This window comes from Macaca thibetana, chromosome 1, assembly GCF_024542745.1.
Source record: "Macaca thibetana thibetana isolate TM-01 chromosome 1, ASM2454274v1, whole genome shotgun sequence".
Taxonomy (NCBI): Eukaryota; Metazoa; Chordata; class Mammalia; order Primates; family Cercopithecidae; genus Macaca; species Macaca thibetana.
In genome coordinates, this window is record NC_065578.1 from 10,227,800 (window position 1) to 10,255,033 (window position 27,234).

Genomic DNA, 27,234 nt, shown 5'->3' on the forward strand with positions numbered 1-27,234 from the left:
CTACTAAAAATATAAAAATCATCTGGGTGTGGCAGCACGCATTTACAATCCCAGCTACTCGGGAGGCTGAGGCAGGAGAATTACTTGAGCCCGGGAGGCAGAGGTTGCCGTGATCCGAGATCGCACCACTGCACTCCAGCCTGGATGACAGAGTGAGACTCCATCTCAAAAAAAAATAAATAAATAAGTTGCTTTCCAGTTATTTCACACCTGTTTATCTGTTCTTCCAGCTTCCAGAACTTTGAGGCTGCTGCTTCCTCTTCCACACTCTATCCTCATGGATTCATATCTTTTCTTTTTTTAATCCCCTTTGTTTTTGTTTTCGTTTTTTGTAGAGATCGGGGGGGGGGGGGGGGTGGTCTCCCTGTATTGCCCAGGCTGGTCTCGAACTCCTGAGCCAAAGCGATCCACCTGCCTCAGCCTCACAAAGTGCTGGGATTACAGGTATGAGCCATCAAACTTCCGCCTCCCAGGTTCAAGCAATTCTCCTGCCTCAGCCTCCCGAGTAGCTGGGATTACAGGCATGCGCCACCACGCCTGGCTAATTTTGTATTTTTAGTAGAGATAGGGTTTCTCCATGTTGGTCAGGCTGGTCTCGAACTCCCAACCTCAGGTGATCCGTCTGCCTCAGCCTCCCAAAGTGCTGGGATTATAGGCGTAAGCCACCATGCCTAGCCTATTTTCTTTTAGAGACTGGGACTCTGGCTGGGTGTAGTGACTCCTGCCTGTAATCCCAGGAGGCTGGGAGGCTGAGGCAGGTGGGTTGCCTGAGACCAGGAGTTCAAGACCAGCCTGGGCAACATAGCAAGACCTTGCCTCTAAAAATTTTTTTTTTTTTTTTTTAATTAGCCAGGCACGGTGGCATGCACCTTTAGTCCTAGCTACTTGGCAGGCTGAGGTGGGAGGATCGCTTGAACCCAGGAGGTCTCAAGGTTGCAGAGAGCCATGTTCATGCCATTGAACTCCAGCCTGGGTGACAGAGTAAGATTTTGTCTCCAAAAATACATACATAATAATAATAATAATGCAAGAAAATTTCCCAGAACTGAAGAATGTGATACTGATCGAAAGTGTGCCCCAAGTGCCCAGAAAAGGAGATAAAAATATTAATACACCTTTACATATATTTAAAAACACTGGAGAGAAGAATTATGTTCTACAAACAAAGAGAAAGAGAAAAATCAAGCAGCAAATCACATTCAAAAGATCAGAAAAAAGAATTATTTTGCAGTTCAACCTCATCTCTACTAAAAATACAAAAATTAGCCGGGCGTGGTGGTGCATGCCTGTAATCCCAGCTACCTGGAAGGCTGAGGCAGGAGAATCGCTTGAACCTGGGAGGCTGCAATGAGCCGAGATTGCGCCACTGCACTCCAGTCTGGGACAGAGTGAGCCTCCATCTCAAAAAAAAAAAAAGAGTCTCACTCTGTTTGCACTCCAGTCTGGGACAGAGTGAGCCTCCGTCTCAAAAAAAAAAAAAAAAAAAAAAAAAAAAAAGAGTCTCGCTCTGTCCCAGGCTGGAGTGCAGTGGTATGATCTCAGCTCATTGCAGCGTCCACCTCCTGGGTTCAAGTGATTCTCCTGCCTCAGCCTCCCGGGTAACTGGGATTACAGGCATGTGTCAACATGCCCGGCTAATTTTTGTATTTTTAGTAGAGATGGGGTTTCACCATGTTGGCCAGGCTGGTCTTGAACTCCTGACCTTGTGATCTGCCAGCCTCAGCCTCCTAAAGTGCTGGGATTACAGGTGTAAGCCACTGTGCCCAGCCACGACTCTGTCTTAAAAAAAGAAAAGAAAAAGAAAGAAAGAAACTACACCTGTCTTGTGACTGCTCATTAATCTTACCAAGGTGGTGGTTCAGCCCCAGAACAGGGAAGAGAGTAGTTTTAGGGAGGAACTATTATTATTCTTGTTTCAAGTTGAACTCTAAATTCCTCCCCCGGTCAGCTGGGCCTGCACCCAGGAATGAGCAGGGTCAGCTTGGAGGTCAGGAACAGGATGGGGTCAGTTATGTCATAATTTTGCAAGGGCAGTTTCAATAAGAAGACATAAGGTCCAAGAGATGCCATTCACTAAGGGACTCCATTGGGGGCGGTGAGAAGGCTCTGGACAGCTTCTCCAGAAAGGGGACAATGACAGAGCACTGTTTGGGTGAGGGAGAAGGGACAAGATGGAGGCAGGTAAACAAGAAGGCACCGCCCTTGTTGCTTCTGGGTTCATCACCAACTTACTTGCACGGGAAAATGCAGCCCACGCCCGGGAAAATGCAGATCAACTGTGAGCAGGCGCCCCGGGACGTCAATCCGAAGAGATGGAAACTTACCCGGTCACACCTATGGAGATGCCTCTATCACGCCCTTATCCTGCCCACTGCCCTCCCCCTTCCAGTACCAATGCATAAAAGTCCCCTGCTGGTAAACGCCGGTGTGACTTCCTTGGCCCCCGCATTCGTGGACCGGAGAACCTCACCCGAGAGCGCCGGCACGACTTCCCTGACCCCCCACACCTGAGGACCAGAGAACCTTGCCCGAGTGTGCGCGCATATTTGCAATAAAAGACTGCCACTTTCTTATGTACTTTGGCGTCATGTTTAATTACTTAGCTCTCCTAAATTAAGTTACATTAAATTAAATTAAGACAAGCACCTGTTGAGTCCCAGGAGCATTTAGAGAATTAGTGAACATTTTGGGGCTAAATGAGTGATAAATTTATTGAAGACTAAGTAACGAGAAACAAACAGAAAAAGGACCTCCAGGGAAAACAAGAAGCTGTGTAGGAGATAAAACGTTATCTTAAGGCCAGATGCAGTGGCTCACACCTGTAATCCCAGCACTTTGGCTTTTGTTTGTGTTTTTTTTTTTTTTTTTTTTTTTTTTGAGAGACGGAGTCTCGCTCTGTCACCCAGGCTGGAGTGCAGTGGCCGGATCTCAGCTCACTGCAAGCTCCGCCTCCCGGGTTCACGCCATTCTCCGGCCTCAGCCTCCCGAGTAGCTGGGACTACAGGCGCCCGCCACCTCGCCCGGCTAGTTTTTTTTTTGTATTTCTTAATAGAGACGGGGTTTCACCGTGTTAGCCAGGATGGTCTCGATCTCCTGACCTAGTGATCCGCCCGTCTCGGCCTCCCAAAGTGCTGGGATTACAGGCTTGAGCCACCGCGCCCGGCCTGTGTTTTTTTTTTAAGACAGAGTTTTGCTCTTGTTGCCCAGGTTGGAGTGCAGTGGTGTGATCTCAGCTCACGGCAACCTCCGCCTCCTGGGTTCAAGTGATTCTCCTGCCTAAGCCTCCCTAGTAGCTGGGATTACAGTCATGCACCACCACACCTGGCTAATTTTGTATTTATAGTAGAGACGGGGTTTCTCCGTGTTGGTCAGGCTGGTCTCAAACTCTCAACACTGTGCCCGGCCTTAATCCTAGCACTTTGGGAGGCTGAGTCGGGTGGATCACTTGAGGTCAGGAGTTTGAGACCAGTATGGCTAATATGGTGAAACCTTGACTCTACTCAAAATACAAAAATTAGCTGGATGTAGAGGCACGTGCCTGTAATCCCAGCTACTCCGCCTCCTGGGTTCAAGCAATTCTCTTGCCTCAGCCTCCCGAGTAGCTGGGATTACAGGTGCCCGCCACCACACCTGGCTAATGTTTGTATTTTTAGCAGAGACCAGGTTTCACCATGTTGGCCAGGCTGGTCTTGAACTCCTGACCTCAGGTGATCTGCCCGCCTCAGCCTCCCAAAGTGTTGTGATTACAGTCGTGAGCCACCGTGCCCTGACTAGCTCAAGCAATTCTTAAAGAAAAGCCTGGTCGGGCACGGTGCTACCTGACTTTCAGTTACATGGAGGTAACTGCCAGAGTGCAGCCTGATCAATGCTAAATTATAACTCTATTTCCGTCCAGAGTTATTCTTTTATTTTCTTTTGCTTTTTCCTTTTATTTTCTTTAACTGTTTTTTCATTATTATTATTATTATTTTTAAGACAGAATCTTGCTCTGTCGCCCAGGCTGGAGTGCAGTGGTGCGATCGATCTCGCCTCACTGTAACTGTAATCACCCAAGGGGTTCACCTTGTTGGCTGCCTAGACAGAGCTGATTCATCGAGACCTGGGAATCGCAATAGAGAAAGAGTAATTCACGCAGAGCTGGCTGTGCGGGAGACCAGAATTTTACTGCTACTCAAATCAGTCTCCCCGAGCATTTGGGGAGCAGAGTTTTTAAGGATAACTTGGTGGGTGGGGGAAGCCCGTGAGCCAGGAGTGCTGTTGGTCAGGGATGAAATCACAGGAAGTCGGATTCAGAGCTGTCTTCTTGCACTGAGTCCGTTCCTGGGTCAGAGTCACAGGATCAGATGAGCCAGTTTATCCATCTGGGTGGGGCCATGAAGTGCAGGGTCTGCAAAATATCTCAAGGACTGATTTTAGGAGCAGTTTAGGGAGGGTTGGAATCTTGTAGCCTCCAGCTGCATGACTCTAAACCATCATTTCTAATCTTGTGGCTAATGTTAATCCTACAATGACAATCTAGTCCCCAGGCAAGAACATCTGCTTTGAGAAAGGACTGTGACCGTCTTTGTTTAAACCATAAACTAAGTTTCTCCCAAAGTTAGTTCAGCCTACACCCAAGAATGAACAAGGACAGCTTGGCGGTTAGAAGCAAGATGGAGTTGGTTAAGATAGGTCTCCTTCACTGTCTCAGTCATAATTTGGCAAAGGTAGTTTCACAACCTCTGCTTCCTGGGTTTAGGTGATTCCCCAGCCTCAGTCTCCTGAGTAGCTGGCGATATCAACACGCGCCACCACGCCCGGCTAATATTTGTATTTTTAGTAGAGACGAGGTTTTGCGACGTTGGCTTCCCAACGAGCCTGGCCTCAAGTGATCTGTGCACCTCGGCCTCCCAAAGTGCTGGGATTACAGGCATGAGCCACCAACCCCAGGCTGCGCTCATTGTTCATGAATTTGTAGAGCTTCATCTCCAGACTTCTCCTGATCCTTTCCTGGTGGTCACTGGGTGGGGTGAAAGTCCCAACCCTCCAGTCTTTAGGTCTTACCAACCCCACCCTGAAGCTCCCTGGGGGCTCTACCCTAAATCACTGCGTTAGCATAAACTCGGGAGTTATCTGACGGAGCATATAAGGAATGACAAGACACTCCTACCCATCAGGAATTTCCAGAGGTGTTAGGGGCTCCGTGGCAGGAAGTGGGGACAAACACCAAATCGATTTCTTTTTCTGCTACAGAAGATAAACACCAAAATAATTAGCTCCAAGAGGGAAAGAGGCCGCGGGAGGAGGACTGTGATTTTTCTTCTGACAAGCCACAGGGACCCATGAATCCTTAAGCCGGGGGCCTGGCTCATTTTAATAAATCAAATTTTGAAAAGTCTAGATAGGATTGATGTTATTCCCCATGCCACACTGGGCCTGTTTGTGGCCCAAAAATTTCTGGGCCCAAAGATTCTGTGGCCCAAAGATTCTGGGGGACCCAGGTTGTGTCCTCATCGAGGCTGCTTGTTTCAGTAATTATCCTGGGCTGCATTGCACTCACCTGGTTGTGGGGCTCAGGCTTGCCCCCATCCCTGGCACATGCCCCTTCAAGGCGGGCAGGTGTGTGTATAGACTTGACTATAGGCTGGGGAGGCAGAGGATCCACGCTGCCAGCAACTTCATCTTCCTGCTGCTGCTTCTCAGATCTCCTGCTTCCCAGATGGCCCCGGCTGTTTCTGCAACCTGGTCCACCCTCCCTCCTCTCTCCTCGCCCTGATAGGTGGTCCTGATGGGCCAGTGCAGAGCGCTGGCACTGGTTGAGTGCTGTGTCGCATGTGCTTCTCACCAAAGCTTCCTAACGGACGGTGTGCTCCCCCTCTGACATCGGGGTAATAGGCAGAGGGTCTGCATGGCTGCAGGTCACAGAGCTAAGGGAAGCAGAGTTGAGATCTGGACCGAGGTCTGATTCCAGAGCCCTTGGGGAAAGGCCCTCACGCCTAGGGGGTCATGGGATCCTCCCTCTAAGGGGGCAGCATTCCTGCCTGGATCTTGGCCAGGGAGTAGATGTCAGAGAGACCATCCATGCCAGGACATTCAGAGTGCCTGGCCTGAGATGCAGGAGGCCCTGGGGTGAGCAGGGTGGAGTGGCCTCAGACGGTGGCTGCTGATTGGCTGTGTGTCCTTAGGCACATCGCCTTGCCTCTCTGTGCAGCAGGAACAGTACCTTGCAGGCAGGTGGTTGTGAAGATTAGATGAAAGTGCCTGGTCCACCCAGCTGCAGCCTGGCCTGTTAGGCTCCAGAAATAGCCCCTGCCAACCCACCTGACCGCCAGCTGCTCCTCTCGGGCCTTCCCTGGGACTGTGAAGGTCCCGGGGCAGACGCCAGCTCCCCAGACTGATTTGAAAGGTCAGGGTGGCCTGGAGAAGTTAGCCTGAGGTCAGATCTGCTGATGGGCCAAAGATCTGAAGGTGCTCAGTATGGTGAGCTCACAGGGGTGGGGAGTGGGGGGCGGGTGGAGCCTGGAGGGCTGTGACTGGCCTGAGGCCAGAGTTTATGGCGTAATTGAATCCCCCTTATTCTGATGTCCCGGAGAACATTCCCGGGTGAGTCAGGGCTCTGAGGTGGCTGCCTCAGCTGGGAGTGGGGCCTCCCACCCTGATTCATCCTGTGGCCCAGGCCCTGCCCAGGGTGGGGAAAGGGGTTGGCAACTCAGGCCCATGCCCATGCAAGGAGGGTTCTTTTTCTGTCCTCCTCCCACCGTTGCGTCCTGGAAGGCAGGAGTTCAGCACCTTGGAGAGGGGACAGCCCCTGTCCTCGCAGTCCCTGGTGCGGGCGCCCACATCTGCTTTCTCAATTTGTCCACACGGGAGGCAGGGCATGGTGGGAATTTGAACCCAAGCCTGAATACCTCGAGTGGGGTCAGGGCATAGTCACCGGGCCAGTGTTAAGCTCCTGGTGTGCTTAAAAAGGCCCAAAAAACTAGCCCTGCTACCCCTTCCTGTATTTTCCCTGGAGCACCTGGATGGGACCTGACTTACACCTGTGAGTGGCCTCAATTCTGAGGAGGTTCCCGGGCAGCCCCACCCTGACCTCACTCACCCCACTGCCTTGGGGGGCTGTCACCAGTGGTCTTGTGAAAGGTTTGGTACGGCTATGTCAGCTTCCCAGGACAGTTCTGGGTCCCACATGACTGCGGTGATCCTCTGTGCCCCAGGCTATCCACGAGGGCCCACCTGCAGCCCCAGGCCTGCAGCAGACCCTTGGGGGTCAGACAGCAAGGCCCCTGCAGACCCTCACCCCAGAGGCGCCCAATGAATGTGGCCCTGCCTGGGCCCAGCCAAGGTCAGGAGACACAGAACTCCAATCTTTGCTATAAATACACGTGTTTGGTGAGTGAGGGGCAACAGAAGGCAGAGAGATGGCGCTGTACACAGCTGGTATAGGCTTGGAGGTGGAACGCCAGAGAGACAGACACACAGACAGTCCGCCTAGCAGGGCAGGCCGGGCAGCATTCTGGGGCTTGTAACACTTGGTTGGTGGGCGAGAGCCGGGAGGAGGTCTGGCCCAGGGCTAGAGGGGCCGAGGCACCCTGCAGGCTCCAAGGTCCGAGGTCCTGGGTGGCATCCGCGGTGGCACCTGGGCTCAGCTCACGTCATTCAGGGCCTGGAGGGACACGAGGCCAGTCAGGAGGGTGCTCTGGGTCCCTGGGTCCCCCCACCTGGCCCCACAGGCCACCCACCTTGCGGGCAAACTCGGGCAGCACGAAGGCGGCGCGGTGCACGTCGGAGTTGTAGTACTTCAGCTGCATCTGTGCCACCTGGTGCTGCGTCAGCGGCTGCACCGGCTCCTGGAAGTTGGTGCTCTGGGGACCGGGCCGGGGCACATCAGGGGGGGCACTTTGTTTTTTTTTTTTTTTGAGATAGAGTCTCACTCTGTTGCCCACGCTGGAGTGCAGTGGCGTCATCTCAGCTCACTACAACCTCTGCCTCCTGGGTTCAAGTGATTCTCCTGCCTCAGCCTCAGGTACACGCCACCACACCCAGCTAATTTTGTTTTTGGGTTTTTTTTGTATTTTGAGTAGAGATGGAGTTTCTCCATGTTGGTCAGGCTGGTCTTGAACTCCTGACCTCAAGCAATCTGCCCGCCTCGGTCTCCCAAAGTGCTGGGATTCCAGGTGTGAGACACCGCGCCTGGCCTGGGGACGGCTCTTTTTTTTTATTTATTTTTTTTGAGATGGAGCCTTTCTCTGTCCCCCAGGCTGGAGTGCAGTGGTGTGATCTCGGCTCCCTGCAAGCTCCGCCTCCCGGGTTCACGCCATTCTCCTGCCTCAGCCTCCCCAGCAGCTGGGACAACAGGCAAACGCCGCCGTGTCCGCCGTTTTGTATTTTTGTATTGTAAAAATACAAAAAATAATTTTTTTGTATTTTTAGTAGAGATGGGGTTTCACCGTGTTAGCCAGGATGGTCTCCATCTCCTGACCTTGTGACCGCCCGCCTCGGCCTCCCAAAGCGCTGGGATTCCAGGCGTGGCCACCGCGCCCGGCAGGGGAGGGCTCTTTATTTACGACCACCTTCCCCCGACCCCCACCCGTGGGCGCCCCCATCTCACCGGGTTCTTGCTGCACAGCATGAAGCCGATCTGGCCGCTGGGGTAGGTGGGGATGGTGCAGTAGGCGTAGGCCACCACGGGGAACAGGGACTGGCAGAACTGCCGCATCTCCTTGATGAGGTCCAGGTGCAGCCACTGGCACTCGCCTGGGGGCCCGGAAGCATCAGCATCTGGCAGGGCCTGCCCTGCCCCGCCCCACCCGCCCCGCCCCACTGCTCCAGGCCTGTGGCTCACCCTGGCAGCAGAGGACACCATCTTCCTTGAGGGCCGTCTTCATAAGCTGGTAATAGGACTCCTTGAAGAGACTTTCGGCGGGGCCTGGGGAAGGATGGAGGGAGACACACTGAACACAGTCTGGCTGAGACCTCCAGGGCCACTCTTACCCCGCGACACAGACCCACACAGCTGCCAGGTGGCCAGAGCCAGGATCTGAACCCAGGTCTGTGGGTGACAGGCTCCACACCTGAGTCCCATTCTTGGGGGAGTGTCATTGGCACCACAGCAGAGGAACCTCTACCCCAGGCCTTGGTCTAAGACTAGAGCCTGCCCCCACTCCAGTGCTGACCAGTCCAGAGCAGAGGGGAGGCTGAAGAGGACATAGGGGCCTCAGTGTCCCAATGCCAGATCCCCACTCTCCTTGGGGCCCAGCTTGTGAACTCAGGGCAGTGGCCTGGCTCCTGCCTACTGTCCTGAGCCATGTTTCAGAGGGCAGGTAACAACTGAGAAGGGAAAAGTACAGCTCTAGTTCAAGGGGCGGGAGGCTGCTCTATCCTCGACTCTGAAGGCCTGGGGGAGGCTGACCTCCAGACCTGCAGCTGTCAGAAAACCCTGGGGCCCATTCGCTGCTTACCCATAGGGTCTGAGGAGTCAGTGATGATCACATCGAAGGCATCCTGATTCTGTTTCATGAACTCAAAACCGTCACCCACATGTAGGGTCAGCTTCGAGCTAGAGTAGCCAATGGCCATGCCTGGCAGGAACTTCTTGGAGACTTGGATGACATCCTGGAGGGGATGGGAGGGACCAGACTGGGCCAAGGGGCTGGGGGACCTGGAGCCAGACACAGCCACGTGGGACCCTCCAAGTGCCTCACAGGCAAGTGGCCTTGGCCAAGCCCTTCCTTTTTCTTTTTTTTTTTTTTTGAGACAGGATCTCACTCTGTGGCCTAGGCTGGAGTACAGTGGCATGGATCATGGCTCACTGCACCTTCGGCCTCCAGGGCTCAGGTGATCCTCCCACCTCAGCCTCCTGAGTAGCTGGGACTTCGAGTGTGTTCCATCATGCTCAGCTACTTTTTAAATTTTTGGTAGAGATGGAGTCTCCCTATGTTGCCTCGAACTCCTAGGCTCGAGGGATCCTCCCACCTCGGCCTCCGAAAAGCGCTAGGATTACAGTTGTGAGCCTCCACAGCTGGCCCCTTTCAGGAACCTCAGTTTATAATGTGTAAAGCGGGAAAAACTCTGGTACCTCTCTTTCTCCTCGAGAGCCGGCTCTTGCCTGTGGCTTGAGCTCCTCTCTCCCATCCCTACCCGCTCCTTCCAGACCAAATCACCCTGTCTGAGTGGCTTTCTTGTCCCTTCCTATTTATTTCTTTTCTTTTTTTTCTTTTTTGAGATGGAGTCTCGCTGTGTCACCCAGGCTGGAGTGCAGTGGCGTGATCTCAGTTCACTGCAAGCTCCGCCTCCCGGGTTCACGCCATTCTCCTGCCTCAGCCTCCCGAGTAGCAGGGATTACAGGCGCCTGCCACCATGCCCGGCTAATTTTTTGTATTTTTAGTAGAGACGGGGTTTCACCGTGTTAGCCAGGATGGTCTTGGATCTCCTGCCCTGGTGATCCACCCGCCTCAGCCTCCCAAAGTGCTGGGATTACAGGCGTGAGCCACCACGTCCGCCCAGTCAATATTTTTTCGAGACAGAGTCTTGCTTTGCTGCCCAGGCTGGAGTGCAGGGGCACGATCTCAGCTCACTGCAACGCAACCTCCTGCCTCAGCCTCCCAAGTAGTTGGAATTACAGGCGCATGCCACCAAGTCCTGCCATTTTTTTTTTGTATTTTTAGTAGAGATGGAGGTTTCATCATGTTGGCCAGGCTGGTCTCAAACTCCTGACTTTGTGATCCGCCCACCTCAGCCTCCCAAAGTGCTGGGAGGCGTGAGCCACCATGTCTGGCCATTTGATGTCTCCTTTAACTAGGACATCAGCTCCTAGGGGGCAGGGACTGATCTGTCTACTACTGTCCCCGTACCCGGGCAACACCTGGCACGTAGCATGATTTTAGTGAGCAGCTACTGAGCGTAAGGGGTAATGTACTAATAGTTGAGCTGTCTCTGGGCCCTGCCGGGGGATGAGATTAAAAATCAGCTTAAAAATCAGCTTAGTCGACTGGGCGGGATGGCTCACGCCTGTAATCCCACTACTTTGGGAGGCCAAGGCTGGCAGATCACCTGAGGTCACGAGGTCCAAGACCAGCCTGACCAACATGGAGAAACCCCATCTCTACTAAAAATATAAAATTAGCTGGGCATGGTAGCGCATGTCTGTAATCCCAGCTACTTGGGAGGCTGAGGTGGAAGAATTACTTAAGCCTGGGAGGTGGAGGTTGCAGTGAGCCAAGATTGTGCTACTGCACTCCAGCCTGGGCAACAAGAGCAAAACTCCGTCTCAGAAGAAAAAAAAAAAAAAAATCTGCTTAGTCTTACTAAGAACTCGCCACGCAGGTGCCCTCACCACCTGCCAGGCTCTCTGCCATCTGGTTTTCCTACTGAACCCTCCCTGACCAGGTGTTTTCCAGATGGGGAAACAGGCCCCACCTGCCTTGCTCAGGGGTGTGCACCCATTTCAAGGGAACAGCTGGCCGGCGGGGGAACCAGGACTCAACCCCCCCCCATTGGCTCTATGCCGGCACTCACCTCGTCTATCTCACACTGGACCACAGACTCCACGGAGGGGTGCTTCACCACCTCACGCAGGACACCTCCATCTCCGCCCCCGATGATCAGCACCTGGGAGGAGGGGGCAGTAAAGGCAGGGGCCCTGGCAGAACTGGGCGCCCCCAGGACCCAGAAGCAGACCCCCTGGTCCCTCGGACCCACGGGCCTCATCATTTTCTACCCTCGGAAAATCTTTCGTGCTGGTGTCCCCTTTCCTGGAAGTTCCTTCCAGGGCTGCCCTAGGCTTCCGAGGCGGCGTCAGTGTCGGCCCCCACCTCTCTGCGGGACTCCCTGGCCTTGCTAGCACTTTCTCTGACAACCGTGCAGGCAGCATCTGGGAAGAGTCCGGGGCACACCTGGGGCCGCCCCTCGTCCGGCACTGTTCCAGGGGACACTGGGGTACCTTTCGCGGGTTGGGGTGGCTGCAGAGAGGCAGGTTGGCGATCATCTCCTGGTAGGAGAACTCGTCCCTCTCCGTGCACTGGATGACACCGTCCAACACCAGCACGTTGCCATAGGTCTTACTGCGGGCGGAGTGACAGTCAGGGGCCTGGGTTCTCTGGGGTGGGGAAAACATACCCCAAGCCGCCCTGGGTGAGGAGGGTCTCCCCACCCCGCCTAGGGGTCCCAGGGGTGAGGAGCGATGGTGACACGTGGCGAGGAACGGCAGGCGGGCCGCCGGGTGGAGGCTGGGGTGGGAACCGGGGTCTACTCGGGCTCTGACGTATCCCGAGGCTGACACGTGGAGCGGGGCGCAGACTCCGGCTCCCCCGCCCAAGAGGCCAGCCCGCAGCCCCAGCCCCAGCCCAGGGAGGCGGGGTGAGGGGTGGCGAGGGAGCCAGGGCAGGACGGGGTCCGGCCGGCTTGGGTCCCGGCGTGGAGGGGCCCGTGAGGCGGGCAGCAGGCGGCCTGGGCTGAGCCGAGGAAGCCGGCGCCCGCGGGCAGCGGCGGTACCTGCGGAAGACTAGGATGTCCTGGTAGCGCGAGCGCCGGTGGTGGAGCAGCTGCTCCACCTGCAGCGACAGGGCCTGGCCGGGCCACAGACTGCAGGTCTCGCGGAACCAGCCCTCGCGGATGGCGGCGGGGCCGGATGCAGCGGGGCCATCGGGGCCGGGCTCCATGGCGGGCAGGCGGGCGGGCGGCGCGGGGCGCGGGCCCGGGACTGCAGGCCGCGCGGAGCCGCAGCACAACGGGACCAGCTCCGCCCGCCGCCCGCGCCGCAACCTAACCCGGGCGCGGGGCGGGGCCTGCCGGCGGGGGCGGAACCCGCGCTCTCCAATGGCAAAGGGGCCTCGCCGGGCGCTCATTGGCCACCGGCACGCAGAGCGGCGCGGAGTGGCTGGGGGGCGCCGTCCGTCGGCGGCAGCAAGGTAGTGCGGCCCGCTGCAGGGGCCACGTGGGGCCCGGCCGGGGCCGGGCTGCCGTGCAGGGTTCCGGGGCGGGCTGGACCGGCGGAAGGGGTCTGGGTCCTTCCTCCGCCTCAACCAGCCGGGGCGGTGCACCACCGGCCTCTGCTCCCTTCTCGGGGTTGGGAAGCACCGAGGGCCGCTAGGGACTGCGGGACTCGGGCTTGGTGCGGAGTGCGAGAGCGCTGGGACGTGCGGATTCGGGAGTCAGCCTTTGGGCTGGAGACACGGGAGCGGGCAGCTACAGTGGGTTACGTTGTTGCACGGAGCGAGTAGAACGTATCCCTCGCTGCGTCCAAAATCTGGTTCCTTGTTGGATTTGAACAGATTATGTGGCTCGTCGGGGCGAACTGAGGGTTTTTATTTACTTGGAATCATCACAGTCCGCGAATTAACAAGCTGGATTTAGCCATTTTCCCTTAGTTCCTCTGAGCCATGAGCCTATGGCTGTTGAATACGAGAGAAGTGCTTTTCTAAACGAGTTTCTAAATTTACCAAGTGTCCAGGAAGAGGCCCAGAACATACATATTCAGCACCAGAAAAGACTGGCACGCAATTTTTCTTGACAAACTGGGTCTTGCTCCTTGAAGGGTGGGTGGGAATGTGCTTTCTGTTTTTATGAGAATGTCAAAGAACTTCTCAGAATCACATTAAGCATGCTAATTACCAAATATTAAATGCTAATTGTTCTACACGCAGTTCGAATGCCAAGGAAGATGAAACTGGTATAAGCTACTCTTGACATTATGTCAGGGATGGTTTTGACACGTTTTGCAGCCTCCGCCTGGAGGTGGGGAACGTTTCCTGTGTCGTCCCCAGAGCTGAGTAAGTGTTGTTTATCGGTGAGAGCAAGCCTCAAGCCTAGGCAACAATGTGCCTGGCTTGCCTTTAAGCCCCTTCTAAAGGGGAGGTAAACCAAGACCGCTAAAGAATTGCTAGGTGCCGCGATGGTTCACCCCGGTAATCCCAGCACTTTGGGAGGCCGAGGCGGGCAGATCACGAGGTCAAGAGATCAAGACGATCCTGGCTAACATGGTGAAACCCCGTCTCTACTAAAAATACAAAAGTTAGCTGGGCGTGGTGGTGCGCGCCTGTAGTCCCAGCTACTCGGGACGCTGAGGCAGGAGCATCGCTTGAACCCGGGAGGTGGAGATTGCAGTGAGCCGATATTGCGCCACTGCACTCCAGCCTAGCCTGGCGACAGAGCGAGACTCCGTCTTAAAAAAAAAAAAAAAAAATTATTGCTAGGCATAGGCTGGGCGCGGTGGCTCACGCCTGTAATCCCAGCACTTTGGGAGGCCAAGGCGAGTGGATCATCTGAGGTCAGGAGTTCAAGACTAGCCTGGCCAACATGGTGAAACCTCGACTCTACTAAAGATACAAAAAATTAGCCAGGGTGGGGGCGGACGCCTGTAATCCCAGCTATTCGGGAGCCTGATGCAGGAGAGTCGCTTGAACCCGGGAGGTGCAGGTTGCAGTGAGCCGAGATTGCGCCACTGCACTCCAGCCTGGTGACAGAGCAAAACTCCATCTAAAAAAAAAAAAAAAAGAATTGCTAGGCAGCTGGGCACAGGGGCTCAGGCTTGTTAATACTAGGATTTTGGGAGGCCGAGGCAGGACCACTTGAGCCCAGGAGTTCGAGACCAGCCTGGGCAACATAACAAGACCCTGTCTCTAAAAAAAATAAAATAAAAAATAAAAAATGCTAGGCAACAGCTTCCATGGACTTGTTCCAGGAACAAAGATTATTCGTGAAAGGTCCACATAGTGGGTAAGAGTCAGTGTGTCCAGTGCTACAGGCTTGACTGGGTTCAACCCTGTACTTCGGTCAAGGTGTTCGCCTACCTTGCCTGTACTTCCTCGAAGACATTTCTGCCTCTGGATTGTAACTGCCTGTGTACTTGTCTGTGTTCCCTGAGCCAGATCATAAGCTCTGAAGCTGAGGATGGTGGCCATAGATGGCAGGCCTGCATGCAGCCAGGTGCCTTGTGGATCAGCTTGCTTTTAGATGGTGAAGGACTGACCGGAGACGTGGCCCTGGCATTCCAGGGCACTGCATAGGGGCAAGTGGAGGGCCAAGTCCATCCCATCCCTTCTACAAGCTGGGCAAAGCTGCTCCGGCATGTGGGTCCTCACATGACAAAGGCTCACACATTGACATCCTTTGTCTTCCTGTAGAGGGAGTGGAACTGAGGCCTCAGCCTCCAGCAGGAACAGAACTTGAGACCTCTGGGCCAGAGTGCACAGAGATTGCACAAACCTTCCAAGTTCAGAGAAGACCAAAACCCTGAATTACAGACAAAAAAGCCCCCAAATGTACAGCACTGTGAATCCAAAAATACCACCTGACTTCAGGTCACGAGGAAGAGAAACTGATTTTGCCAGAAGTAGCCATTACTGCACAGCCCAGTTACAATCACAATTGACGTTAAAGTCAGGCCAGATGACTACAGAAGTCTACAGAAAAAAAACCAGGATTGGCCATGTGTGGTGGCTCACGCTTGTAATCCCAGCAGTTCAGGAGGCCGAAGGGGGCAGATCGCCTGAGGTCAGGAGTTCAAGACCAGCCTGGCCAATGTGGTGAAATTCCATCTCTACTAAAAATACAAAAATTAGCTGCCATGGTGGCACGCACCTGTCATCCCAGCCACTCGGGAGGCTGAGGCATGAGAATTGCTTGAACCCGGGAGGTGGAGGTTTCAGTAAGCCACAGTCGCACCACTGCACTCCAGCCTAGGTGACAGAGCAAGACCCTGTCAACAACAACAACAAAAAACAAAAACAAAAAAACCAACACCAAAAATCAAAACAAAAAACAAAAACAAAAAAAACCAGGATTGAGAAAATCAGGCTTTAGCATGAAATGTTTCTCCCTAAAATTCAGACCAATGTACCTCAAAAATCCAGTTATAAAGCTTAAGTGTCTAGTGGGTTAACTATCCCACCCAAGCTCCTAAAAAGTGTCGTTATAAAAGGAAAAAGGGGAGACAGGGTAGAGGAGAGAAAGGTGGGCCAATGGCTGCTGTTCAAGGAAATGGTTTAAATGGGGCTGCCACGTGGTTATGTGTCTGTCACAAGAGGCTTGTTAGGCAGTTAGCACTTGAGTCATTTTTCTAGCCTTCCATTCAGCCAGGCAGACAGCTGTGGTTATGAGTGGGAACAATTTTGGCCATTACGTGGTGTGGCTTGGTTGAAAATGCCCATGGCAAGCTGCCTAAGGCACCACAAACAGCAGCATACCTCCTTGAGCACACAGCCTTCCTGCTCATAAATTCTCTCTACCTCCAACCCAGCCAGCCCTGCCAGATCCCTTTCCCTTCCTCTTGGAGCAGAGGCCCAGCCATGGACTCCACTACTCAGTCACTGTACAGTTTCTGACCCACACACACCCCTTTATGTGCTCCCCATCCTCCTTCGTCCTGTCCCAGGTGCTCCCCAAGTGACCTGACATTGAGCTCCAGCTGTTCTTTGAACACCCGAAGACCATCATCTCTACCCCATGGCTCAAGAGTTCTGGATTTTGGGGTTGATGGATCAGTAAACCTGCGCAAACAGCATCTAGGGACTGACACTGGGTTGCGAACTTTTTATTTGGCAAGATTGACCATTTGAAAAGATCTTAAACTCCTGTCTAAGGTTCCTGTCTTTTAAAAAACAAACAGAAGGCTGGGCGCCATGGCTCAGGCCTGTAATCCCAGCACTTTGGGAGGCCAAGGTGGGTGTATTATCTGAGGTCAGGAGTTCAGGACCAGCCTGGCTAACATGGTGAAATCCCATCTCTACTAAAAATACAAAATTTAGCCAGGCGTGGTGGTGGGCGCCTGTAATCCCAGCTACTCGGGAGGCTGAGGTAGGAGAATTTCTTGAACCCAGGAGGTGGAGGTTGCAGTGAGCCAAGTTCGTGCCATTGCACTCTAGCCTGAACGACTGGAGAGGGAGACTCTGCCTCAAAAAACAAACAAACAAACAAAAACATCATTACAAAGACAAAACCAATATGGAAAACTTCCAAAGAAAGGGTGCAGCATTACTTCAACTCTCTGGGAGACTGTTTGCATTCGTCTCTAACCAGTGGTAAGACCAATGCACCCGCTCAGCCAGGCTCAGGCCTGTGGCTTCAGCTAACAGTGGTTCTCAAACTTCAGCAGGCAGAAGAATCATCAGGAGAGCCGGGTGAGTACAGCGGTCCCGGCAGCCTCCTGGCTCTGGGTGGCACTGGATTCTTTCTGACAAGCCCCCATCTGGGCTGTCAGAAACCTCCGCTTTGAGCAGCGCTGCCAGAGAGCTCTCCAGAAGTCCCTTGCTCCTCAGGGTCCAGTCCGAATGCCCCTTTCACGAGGCCTCTCAGGCCATCCTCAGTAGAAAAGAATTTCTCATTTTGGCCGGGTGCAGGGGCTCACGCCTTGCAATCCCAGCACTTTGGAAGGCTGAGGCGGGCGGATCACTTGAGGTCAGGAGTTCGAGACCAGTCTGGCCAATATGGTAAAACCCTGTCTCTACTAATTAGCTGGGTGTGGTGGTGGGCGCCTGTAATCCCAGCCACTTAGGAGGCTGAGGCAGGAGAATCGCTTGAACCCAAGAGGCAGAGGTTGCAGTGAGCCGAGATCGCGCCACTATGCTCCAGCCTGGGTGACAAGAGTGAGACTCTGTCTCAAAAAAAAAAAAAAAAAAAAAAAAAAAAAAAAATGTCCACCTGTGAGGCCGGGTGCAGCGGCTCACGCCTGTAATCCCAGCACTTTGGGAGGCTGAGGTGAGTGGATCACCTGAGGTCAGGAATTCGAGATCAGCCTGACCAACATGGTAAAACCTCGTCTCTACTTAAAAATACAAAAATTAGCCGGGTGTGATGGCAGGTGCCTGTAATCCCAGCTCCTTGGGAGGCTGAGGCAGGACAACTGCTTGAATCTAGGAGGCAGAGGTTTCAGTGAGCCAAGATTGTGCCATGCCATTGCACTCCAGCCTGGGCAACAAGAGCGAAACTCCGTCTCAGAAAAAAAAAAAAAAAAATTCCACTTGTCAATTTTTTATAGCAGAGACTGCCATTTTTGGGCAGTGACTGTTCTTTGTCCTTCGATGTCTGTTCTTCCCAAATTCTATAATAGAACCCTGGGCTTTTAGCTGGACACATGGATGACTGAAATAATGACATTTCCTAATATCCCTTGCTGTGGTCATGTGACTAAGTTCTGACCAACGGGAAGTTGAAATGGGCAATGTCCTATTCAAAGAGATTGGGTGCTCTTCTTTCCTCCTCCCAGCAGATGGGAATGAGAAAGTAATGGCTGGAGCAAGGGCAGCCACCCTGCATCATGAGGCAGCAGCCTTGTATTTGAGCTGAGGATGGTAAAACAATAGGAGTCTGTGTCTGATGATCATGAGCATCACACTAGCTCTGGACCAACTATATTTACAAAAGAGGAGGAAAATCATCTCTCTTGTTAAAAGTCACTCAAATCATCTCTCTTGTTAAAAGTTTGGCTTTTCTGTCATTTGCAATCAACCTAGTCCTAGCTAATACAAACTCCAGCCTATCTTAGGACAGGGCTGTTCTCTGCTGTTCTGCTTGAATGGGAGCTCTCTGACAGCAGTGATGTGTGATTTAGTTTGGTACACCCCAAAGGGTATCATATACAGTTGGCAGTCTCAATACTTGGTGGGATGCATTTCAAAGAAAAAAGGTTCCTAGGTTAAGTATTTGTAAAAACCAAAGTAATGGCATTCTGTGCTTATTAGCCCATCTCAGGATTAAAATAAAATGAAATTCTAAAGAAATTATCAGAGGCCGGGCGCGGTGGCTCAAGCCTGTAATCCCAGCACTTTGGGAGGCCGAGACGGGCGGATCACGAGGTCAGGAGATCGAGACCATCCTGGCTAACACAGTGAAACCCCGTCTCTACTAAAAAATACAAAAAACTAGCCGGGCGAGGTGGTGGGCGCCTATAGTCCCAGCTACTTGGGAGGCTGAAGCAGGAGAATGGCGTAAACCCAGGAGGCGGAGCTTGCAGTGAGCTGAGATCCGGCCACTGCACTCCAGCCTGGGTGACAGAGTAAGACTCCGTCTCAAAAAAAAAAAAAAAAAAAAAAAAAGAAATTATCAGAGATTGGGTCACAAATTTATACAAAGGTTCAGTGCTGCATTATTAAGAATAGTACCAAAAATGAAAACCTAAATGTTTAACAGTGGGGGTTGGCAAAACTAAATTTTAGATTGAGAAAAGTGTCACAATATAAACTTTCAAGGTGAAAAATGATAGAAACCTAAACCCAAGATATATTAAAAAGATGTATCTATATACACATAGCAAAAGTTTACAAGGAAATACAGCAAAATGTTAAAGATTATCTCAGTTGGGCGTGGTGGCTCATGCCTGAAATCCCAACACTGGGAGGACAAGATGGGAGGATCGCTTGAGGCCAAGAGTTCAAGACCAGCCTGGGCAACACAGCAAGACCCCGTCTCTATAAAACATAAGAAAAATTACCCAGGTGTGGTGGCATGTGCCTGTAGTCTTAGCTATGTGGGAGGCTGAGGCGGCAGGATCACTTGTGCCTGGGAGGTCAAGGCTGCAGTTAGCCAAGATCACACCACTGCACTCCAGACTAGGCAACAGAGTGAGACCCCATCTCATAAAAAGAAGAAGAAAAAAAACAAAAACAAAAACAAAAAACAAAACATCTTTGTGTGGCAGGACTACAGATGCTTAAAATTTTCTCTTTGTATTTTTCTTTTGTTTTTGAGAGAGTATTGTTCTACTGCCCAGGCTGGAATGCAGTGGTGTAATCTCAGCTCACTGCAACCTCTGCCTCCTAGGTTCAAGCGATTCTCCTGCCTCAGCCATCCGAGTAGCTGAGATTACAGGTGCTCACCATGCCTGGCTAATTTCTGTATTTTCAGTAGAGATGGGGTTTCACCATGTTGGCTAGGCTGGTCATGAACTCCTGACCTCAGGTGATCCGCCTGCCTCAGTCTCCCACAGTGCTGGGATTACAGGCGTGAGCCACCACGTCCGACCTTGCATTTTACTGTATTTCCCACATTTCCTGCAATGAACATGTTATTACTTCTATAATCAGAAAAAAAAAAAAAAGTTGATTTAAAAAAAAAAAAAGAACAGAACAGAGTAGAGAACAGGTCCTCAGGAGCCACTGCTAGCTCTAGGGCACCTTACCACTTCCTTTCCCGATGGCATTTTTTAACCAGGTGGCTCCATTCATGTTATTTGAAGGCTCGGGAAGGAAGTGAAACTGCCCAGAGAACCCTCTCCAAGTGGAGCGATGAACATCACAGCTTCTGCTTTGCAGGTGCTGCCACTTCTGAGTCCCAGCAATTTGTCTCATATTCCTCCTCGGGAGTGGCTCTGGATTTTTCTTTTTCTTTTTCTTTTTTTTTTTTTGAGACAGAGTCTCGCCTTGTCGCCCAGGTTGGAGTGCAGTGGTGAGATCTCGGCTCACTGCAAACTCCGCCTCCCGGGTTCACGCCATTCTCCTGCCTTAGCCTCCCGAGTAGCTGGGACTACAGGTGCCCGCCACCACGCCTGGCTAATTTTTTGTATTTTTAGTAGAAAGGGGGTTTCACCGTGTTGGCCAGGATGGTCTCGATCTCCTGACCTCGTGATCCGCCCACCTTGGCCTCCCAAAGTGCTGGGATTACAGGTGTGAGCCACCGTGTTCAGCCAGCTCTGGATTTTTCTAGAAGTCACCATAACCCCTGGAACACACTCACCTGCCCAGACAGCTGAAGATGGTTGCCTGAACAGGATGGCAACCTGCCCAGAGCTGTGGCGGCAACAAAATAAAAGTCAGGAATCAGCTTTCTTCCAGGAAGAATATTTTTTAATGGTTTAAAAATACGTCTGTACAAAAGCAGCACTGGCATTTGGTGCTTCTGGTCCACGGGTGCTGCGTGTCTTCCAGGACTATCTCTGTGGCCAGTTGTACCTGAAGCCTCTGCAGAGACAGTGTAAAAACAACAGTTATTTCTTCTGGGTTGGCTGGATGTTCTCAGATGGTTTACAAAACGGTGCAAACCTTAATCATGCAGAACAGAGGGAGAATGGCTTGTTCAGGGGCCCCCGAGAACTCGGCGGCCCACCAGAGTTGGCTGAGCTGAGCAGCATCTCGAGAAGGCAGACCTGTTCTTCCTGCCCCCGGGCAAGTCCCCTAACCTCAGGGTCAGCTTGATTATTAGGATTTTATGTTTTTAACAAAAACATTTCGCCAGGTGCAGTGGTTCACACCCGTAATCCAAGTACTCTGGGAGGCCGAGTTGGGAGGATCAACTGAGGCCAGGAGTTTGAGACCAGCCTGGCCAACATGGCAAAACCCCATCTCTACTAAAAATACAAAAACATTAGCCGGGCATGGTGGCAGGCACCTGTAATCCCAGCTACTCGGGAGGTTGAGGTGAGAGACTTGCTTGAACCCAGGAGGCGGAGGTTGCAGTAAGCCGAGATTGTGCCACTGCACTCCAGCCTGGGTGAAAGAATGAGACTGTCACAAACCAAAACAAAACCAAGTCAAACCACTCTTCAACAACAAGGATAACCCATACGTGCTTACTTTTTCCTCATTCCTAATAGGCTGGTCCAGGAAAATTTCGTAACTATTCACACCTATTTTCCCTGAGGTGACCCCAGGAAACACAGTAACTGGAAAGCCAGGAACAAGGGGCATCTGAGTCCTGGGGCGCAGTGCCTGGCTCTGTGATGTGTGGCACAGAGCAAATCACGTCCCGCCCTTGTTTTCCGAGTGGTGAGAGGGACCTGGCTGTGGGAGGTTCTCTGAGGCATCCTGGTTGAAGACCCCTGGGCACTCGATCCCCACTGACTGCACCATGCAGGGCAGGTGCTTTTTCACTGGGCTCCCTGGGCCACATCGCCATCCACCGCGTACCTGTCTGACTTTCCCGTCGGAAAGGACATGCTTTTGTTTCCCACCGACTGTTTAATTTTTTTGGCTGCAATGGATTTCTGGAAAGAAAAGAAACCGTTTAAGCTGGGTAGGCACCTTGACCACAAGATACACAGAAACACACACCTGAGCTCAGGCGGCCAAAGATTCTAGCAGCACAGGTGTGACTTTAGATTCCCTGCGAGAGGACGTTTCTGTGTCTCTGAAGGCAAAGCTGCTAGGATGCGCTGCAAGAGGAACAGGAGGGCCCCAAAGCAGCCCTGTCCCCGCGCCTGTGGAACCTGCAGCCATGCTGTTTCCCTGGCACCAGCACCAACACCCACGTGGGGCGAATGCAGGCTTGTGCTGGCCCCAAAGGGGGTGCTTTTGGCCTGCAGCTGTGGTTCCCATGGTAGCAAACACAGAATAACACCCTTTAAAACCACACGCCAGCTTTTACAGCCTCGTTTTATGAGTTGCCGGGGTAGCTGACGGGTATTGCCCGCGCTTGGGAAGAAATGAGGTGAGGAAAAAGATATGCAAAGGAATGGACTCCTGGATGGGCCTGTCTTCTCAGCAGAGGAGGAGGTCAAAAATAGGCGCCACGGGCATTGCTAAAATCCTCCAGGAACAGTCCTTACCTTGCCAGAAGGGGTCTGTTTATTTGGATCAAACTGAGAAGCAGCTTTGGATTTGCTGTTTCCTGCAAGGTAAGAGATGAGAGAGACCTGCGGTCAGGTCAATGAGTTACCAGGCATCACAGGCTCACAGCGAGGCCGGGACCACGACACTTGGGCAAGCCTTGGCTGTCAGAGCGCAACCCCTGTCACAATGAGGGGCTGCGGCTCATGGCTCATGTAAATGAATACATGGTGATCCTGGTCCCTGTGGGCAGTCTGAAGACCAGGCCTGTTTCTCTCGGCTCTAGTCGCAGGGACGTTAGGGGCAGGTGGCTACAGCAGTGGCCCCTGCACATAAGGAAGTCCATTCTGATCTCTGTGCTGGGTGATGCCGTCAGGAACTCAGGCTCTGAGGCGACACTCCTGTATAAAGGGCCACTGTGTGGAATGGCCTCTGCGCTCTCTTTTCCAAAGGAGCATGTTGTGCCAAAGGCTGCTCGAGTCGGGAATGCCATCTGGAGCCCCTTCGAAGCAGACGGACTCTCATAGCCCCAGCACCCATAGGGGTTCATGTCATAGGTTTTGAGATTTTTCAACAAACAAAATCCTCAGTGTGTGTGTGTGTGTGTGTGTGTGTGTGTGTGTGTGTGTGTGTGTGTGTGTGTGTGTGTGTGTGTGTGTGTGAAAGAGAGAAAGAGAGAGAGAGAGAGAGGGGGTTTATGGGCACAAGTTACAGTGAGGAAGGATGGAGCCCTGGTCACAATGGAAGTGACAGGTGATCTTACTAACCCACCATGGAGGCCACCAAGAGAGTGAGCTCCAGTGGAGGAGGTGGCAACGAGGCTGCACTACTCCAACAATTCCTGGCGAGCGCCATGCCTTGCGCAGGGCTCACTTGGCCCCTACGTTGCAGTCTCTTTCTGGCTTCCTCCCCTCTCACGCACACAGATGCCCCCCTATGGGGCCCCAGTACTTCCTCACCAGCAAAAGCCTTGAAGTCTGACTGGCTGTAGTCATAAGGCATAAACTCTTTTTCTGGCGGCTCCAGGTCCTTTGGCTTCTTGGAAATTTTGAGTCGTTTCTTCTCTTGTTTCTGTTCTGTGGTCCTTGGGTCACTTGTTGCTCGCTCTCTCTTCTTTGCAGCATTTTCTAGCTGTAGATCAGGAACAGATGTGGGGGAGGAACAGGGAGACACATGGGAGAGGGAACCCCGCCGGCCTCAGCAGTAGCTGGGATCCAGCTGCCTAAGTGGTAAGAAGAACTGTCAGTGGTGGGAAGAGGAGCTATGGCTGGAACTTCGGACCAACACTCAGGGTCAGCTGAAACCAATTCCTCACTGGACAATGACATGAGGTCATTTAAGAAAGGCAAGCAGGCCAGGTGCAGTGGTCATGCCTATAATTCCAGTGCTTTGGGTGGCCAAGGTGGGAGGACTTCTTTAGGCAGTCTGAGACCAGCCTGGGCAACATAGCAAGACCTCTATCTCTACAGAAAAATGAAAAAAAATGTAGCCGGGCATGGTGGTGCGTGCTTGTAGTCCTAGCTACTTGGGAGGCTGAGGTGGGAGGATCGTTTGAGCCCAGGAGTACAAGGCTGCTATGAGCTATAATTGCACCACTGTACTTCAGCCTGGGCATCAGGGTAAGAGTAAGACCATGTCACTATTTTTTTTTTAAAAAAAGGAAATTAAAAAAGAGGTGAACTGAAAAGAAGTCAGGACTTAATATAAAGCATAGGGCAAGCCCCCTAAGATACCCAAGGAAGATCCTGACCACAAGGAGGGGCATCGTTTTTCAAAGGAAAAAGGAGAAAGGCTGGCACGTACCGCGACCTGCTGTCGGACGGAGATGGCCTGTTCTGCTGCAGCTTTGCACGCCTCCTTTGCCTGTTCCCGGGCAGCTGCAAGGGAGAGAACTGTCTCTGGAGTTGCTGAATCCAGCAACCACCCTCCTCCATCTCTATCCTCCTCCGACTTGGCCTAGCCACAGGGGTTGTCATGGCTGATCCCTCCTCCCTCGCAGCTCCCTGGTCCCGCATCTCCGCAGGACAGGTTGCCTGAGGGCTCAGGCTCAGGTGCGCTGTGCACCTTCACCTACACTTGAGCTGATTCTCCCTGGCCCTGGCTGCTCCTGTCCTGTGAACCCAAATGCTCAGTGGCCTGTGGACCTGAGGGCGTTTAACAGGATCATCACCATCACCATAGTGGACAAGCTGGCTCAAACCAGCTACTTCGGCTGCCAGCAACTCCAGCTTTCCAGCTGCTCAGGACAAAATCTTCATCCAAGACTCCCTCCTTTAGGCCGGGCGCGGTGGCTCAAGCCTGTAATCCCAGCACTTTGGGAGGCCGAGACGCGCGGATCACGAGGTCAGGAGATAGAGACCATCCTGGCTAACACGGTGAAACCCCGTCTCTACTAAGAAATACAAAAAATAGCTGGGCGAGGTGGCAGCGCCTGTAGTCCCAGCTACTCGGGAGGCTGAGGCAGGAGAATGGCGTGAACCCGGGAGGCGGAGCTTGCAGTGAGCTGAGATCCGGCCACTGCACTCCAGCCTGGGCGACAGAGCCAGACTCCGTCTCCAAAAAAAAAAAAAAAAAAAAAAAAAAAAAAAAAAGACTCCCTCCTTTCTCTCACCTGCCACATCCACCTCATCCTCAAATGCTGTCAGCTTTGCTACGGGACAGATCCAGGCTCTGATAGTTTCTCGCCACCTCTTCTGCTCCCACGCTGGTCTCAAGGCCACTGTTCCCTCTTGCCTGGGCCACTGTCATGTCTCCTCTCCCTTCCTGGGTTCCCATCCTGTCGCCTATCATCTGCTCTTGACACAGCAGCCAGAGGGCCACATGTCAGTCACTTCCCACCCTGTGTCTGCTCAGCACCCTCCTGGCTTCTGAACTCAGAGTAAAAGGCAGCATCATCCTGTGGGCCCCTGCCGGCTCCTTCCCCATTTCCTGCTCTTCTCTCCCCGCTCTGCTCATGCAGGCCCACTTGCTGCTGCTGAGCATGCCTAGTGAACTACCCTCAGGGCCTCTGGGCTCGCTGTGCTGTGGCTCCAGAACTCTTCTCTAGCTCACTGCAGGTCTCATCAATGTCACATTCATTGGACTGCCTTCTCCAACCACCGTCGAGACAGCTACAGCACCCCCCCAGCACTCCCCACCCATCTCTCTGCACAGCACCTGCTGCCATCTGCCAGGATAGACACTGATTGGCCACCATCCCTCAGCAGAAGGGAAGCCCCACAGAGCAGGGGCTGTGCCTACTTCATTCACAGCCGTATCCAGCACGTGGCTGAAACAGCTGATGTGCAACAGCCGTCCTTTAACAGCTGACTGAGTTACAAGGAAGTGAGTGCTACCTGTTTGCTCAGCTGCCTTCTTCTTGACAGTTTCTTTAGAGTCTTTTTGTACTTGCACCTGGGCCAGCTTCCAACGGTTGCTGATCTATAATGAAAGCAAATATAACAAAAAAAACCCTCCAAAGTCAGCCACCCAAGTCTGTCTTACTTTTCATGAGATGATGTAGGGCAGGTTAACCTAAGAAGTACACACATTCTAAGTCATAAGTTTCAAATCTAAGGGCATGAAAAACAAATTTCATGCTGGCTTTATTGCTAAAATCGCTATTAAGGGGGACAAAGTGCTACTGTCCTCCAGGCACTGGGCCATCTGTCATCTCGTTCAATCTCTCTGTAACCCTGGGACAAAGGTACTGTCATCACCCTCTCTTTAGAGATGAGCAAACAGGCTCGGGGAGACTAAATAACTTGTCCAAGGAACACGGTCAGTAAATGACAGAGGCAGACTCAAGGCTGGGCTTCCACAAGTCTGCTGTGTTTCCTTATGACACCCCACTGACCTATGGCGTTACAACACATGGAGGTGACACTGGGCATAACACACGGGACGTGCGGTTGTTCAATGTGCCACAACCCATCAGAGGAAAAGAGGAGAGGAGGCAGAAGCCCCACCTGATTCCCCATTTCTTTTTTTTTTTTTGAGACGGAGTCTGGCTCTGTCGCCCAGGCTGGAGTGCAGTGGCCGGATCTCAGCTCACTGCAAGCTCCGCCTCCCGGGTTTACGCCATTCTCCTGCCTCAGCCTCCCTAGTAGCTGGGACTACAGGCGCCCGCCACCTCGCCCGGCTAGTTTTTTTTGTGTTTTTTTAGTAGAGACGGGGTTTCACCGTGTTAGCCAGGATGGTCTCGATCTCCTGACCTCGTGATCCGCGCGTCTCGGCCTCCCAAAGTGCTGGGATTACAGGCTTGAGCCACCGCGCCCGGCCTGATTCCCCATTTCTAAAAATAGCAAGCTAACTCAGGGACAGGGACAGGGCTAGGGCCAGGGGACCTGTCGGTTTTGCCTAACACAAGAGTTCTGCTGCCACACAGAGGGAGCCAGTCACTCATGTCATCAGAATAGAGGCTTCCTGCAGGGAAGAAGGAGGCTGCGAACCATAGTTCACGTGCTGGCTCCCGGAAATATCTCAAGGGGGTCTAGGGGAGGTGTGTTCTCATCCTTACTCATAATGCTGGTAAAAACAAGCCAGATAAGTAAGACAGAGTGTTTTAAAATTAAAGCTGTCACCTTTAAGATCCTTAAAGTAACAGACATCTGTCAAAATGCATCAAGCTGTATACTTAATATTTGTGTACTTTACTACATATAGATTAAACCTCAATTAAAAAACTGCAGGTGAAGATTTGTTTCTTACAAGGTTTCCCAGTGCTTTTAAGAATCTCACTGAAGTTCTGGACCCTTTCCCTAGAAACAACGCTAGAAAATAAAGGGCTTTTGCCTTCATTGTC

General features: G+C 52.6%; 2 protein-coding genes across 2 annotated transcripts in view; both read right to left on the bottom strand.

The window, feature by feature from the left end:
• Positions 1-7,345: 7,345 nt before the first annotated feature.
• Positions 7,346-27,234, bottom strand: part of SRM (spermidine synthase) — a 227,650-nt gene continuing 207,761 nt past the window's right edge. The window contains exons 2-9 of the mRNA XM_050788552.1: positions 12,469-12,730; positions 11,918-12,038; positions 11,494-11,586; positions 9,438-9,591; positions 8,822-8,905; positions 8,588-8,733; positions 7,719-7,841; positions 7,346-7,642 (exon numbers count right to left, since the gene is read on the bottom strand). Coding sequence (XP_050644509.1) covers positions 7,622-7,642; positions 7,719-7,841; positions 8,588-8,733; positions 8,822-8,905; positions 9,438-9,591; positions 11,494-11,586; positions 11,918-12,038; positions 12,469-12,730 — 1,004 coding nt within the window. The 3' untranslated portion in view covers positions 7,346-7,621. The remainder of the gene's footprint in view (positions 7,643-7,718; positions 7,842-8,587; positions 8,734-8,821; positions 8,906-9,437; positions 9,592-11,493; positions 11,587-11,917; positions 12,039-12,468; positions 12,731-27,234) is intronic.
• Positions 20,739-27,234, bottom strand: part of EXOSC10 (exosome component 10) — a 31,729-nt gene continuing 25,233 nt past the window's right edge. Inside the window, exons 20-25 of the mRNA XM_050788130.1 lie at positions 25,787-25,871; positions 24,255-24,328; positions 23,411-23,582; positions 22,451-22,512; positions 21,813-21,889; positions 20,739-20,867 (exon numbers count right to left, since the gene is read on the bottom strand). Coding sequence (XP_050644087.1) covers positions 20,837-20,867; positions 21,813-21,889; positions 22,451-22,512; positions 23,411-23,582; positions 24,255-24,328; positions 25,787-25,871 — 501 coding nt within the window. The 3' untranslated portion in view covers positions 20,739-20,836. The remainder of the gene's footprint in view (positions 20,868-21,812; positions 21,890-22,450; positions 22,513-23,410; positions 23,583-24,254; positions 24,329-25,786; positions 25,872-27,234) is intronic.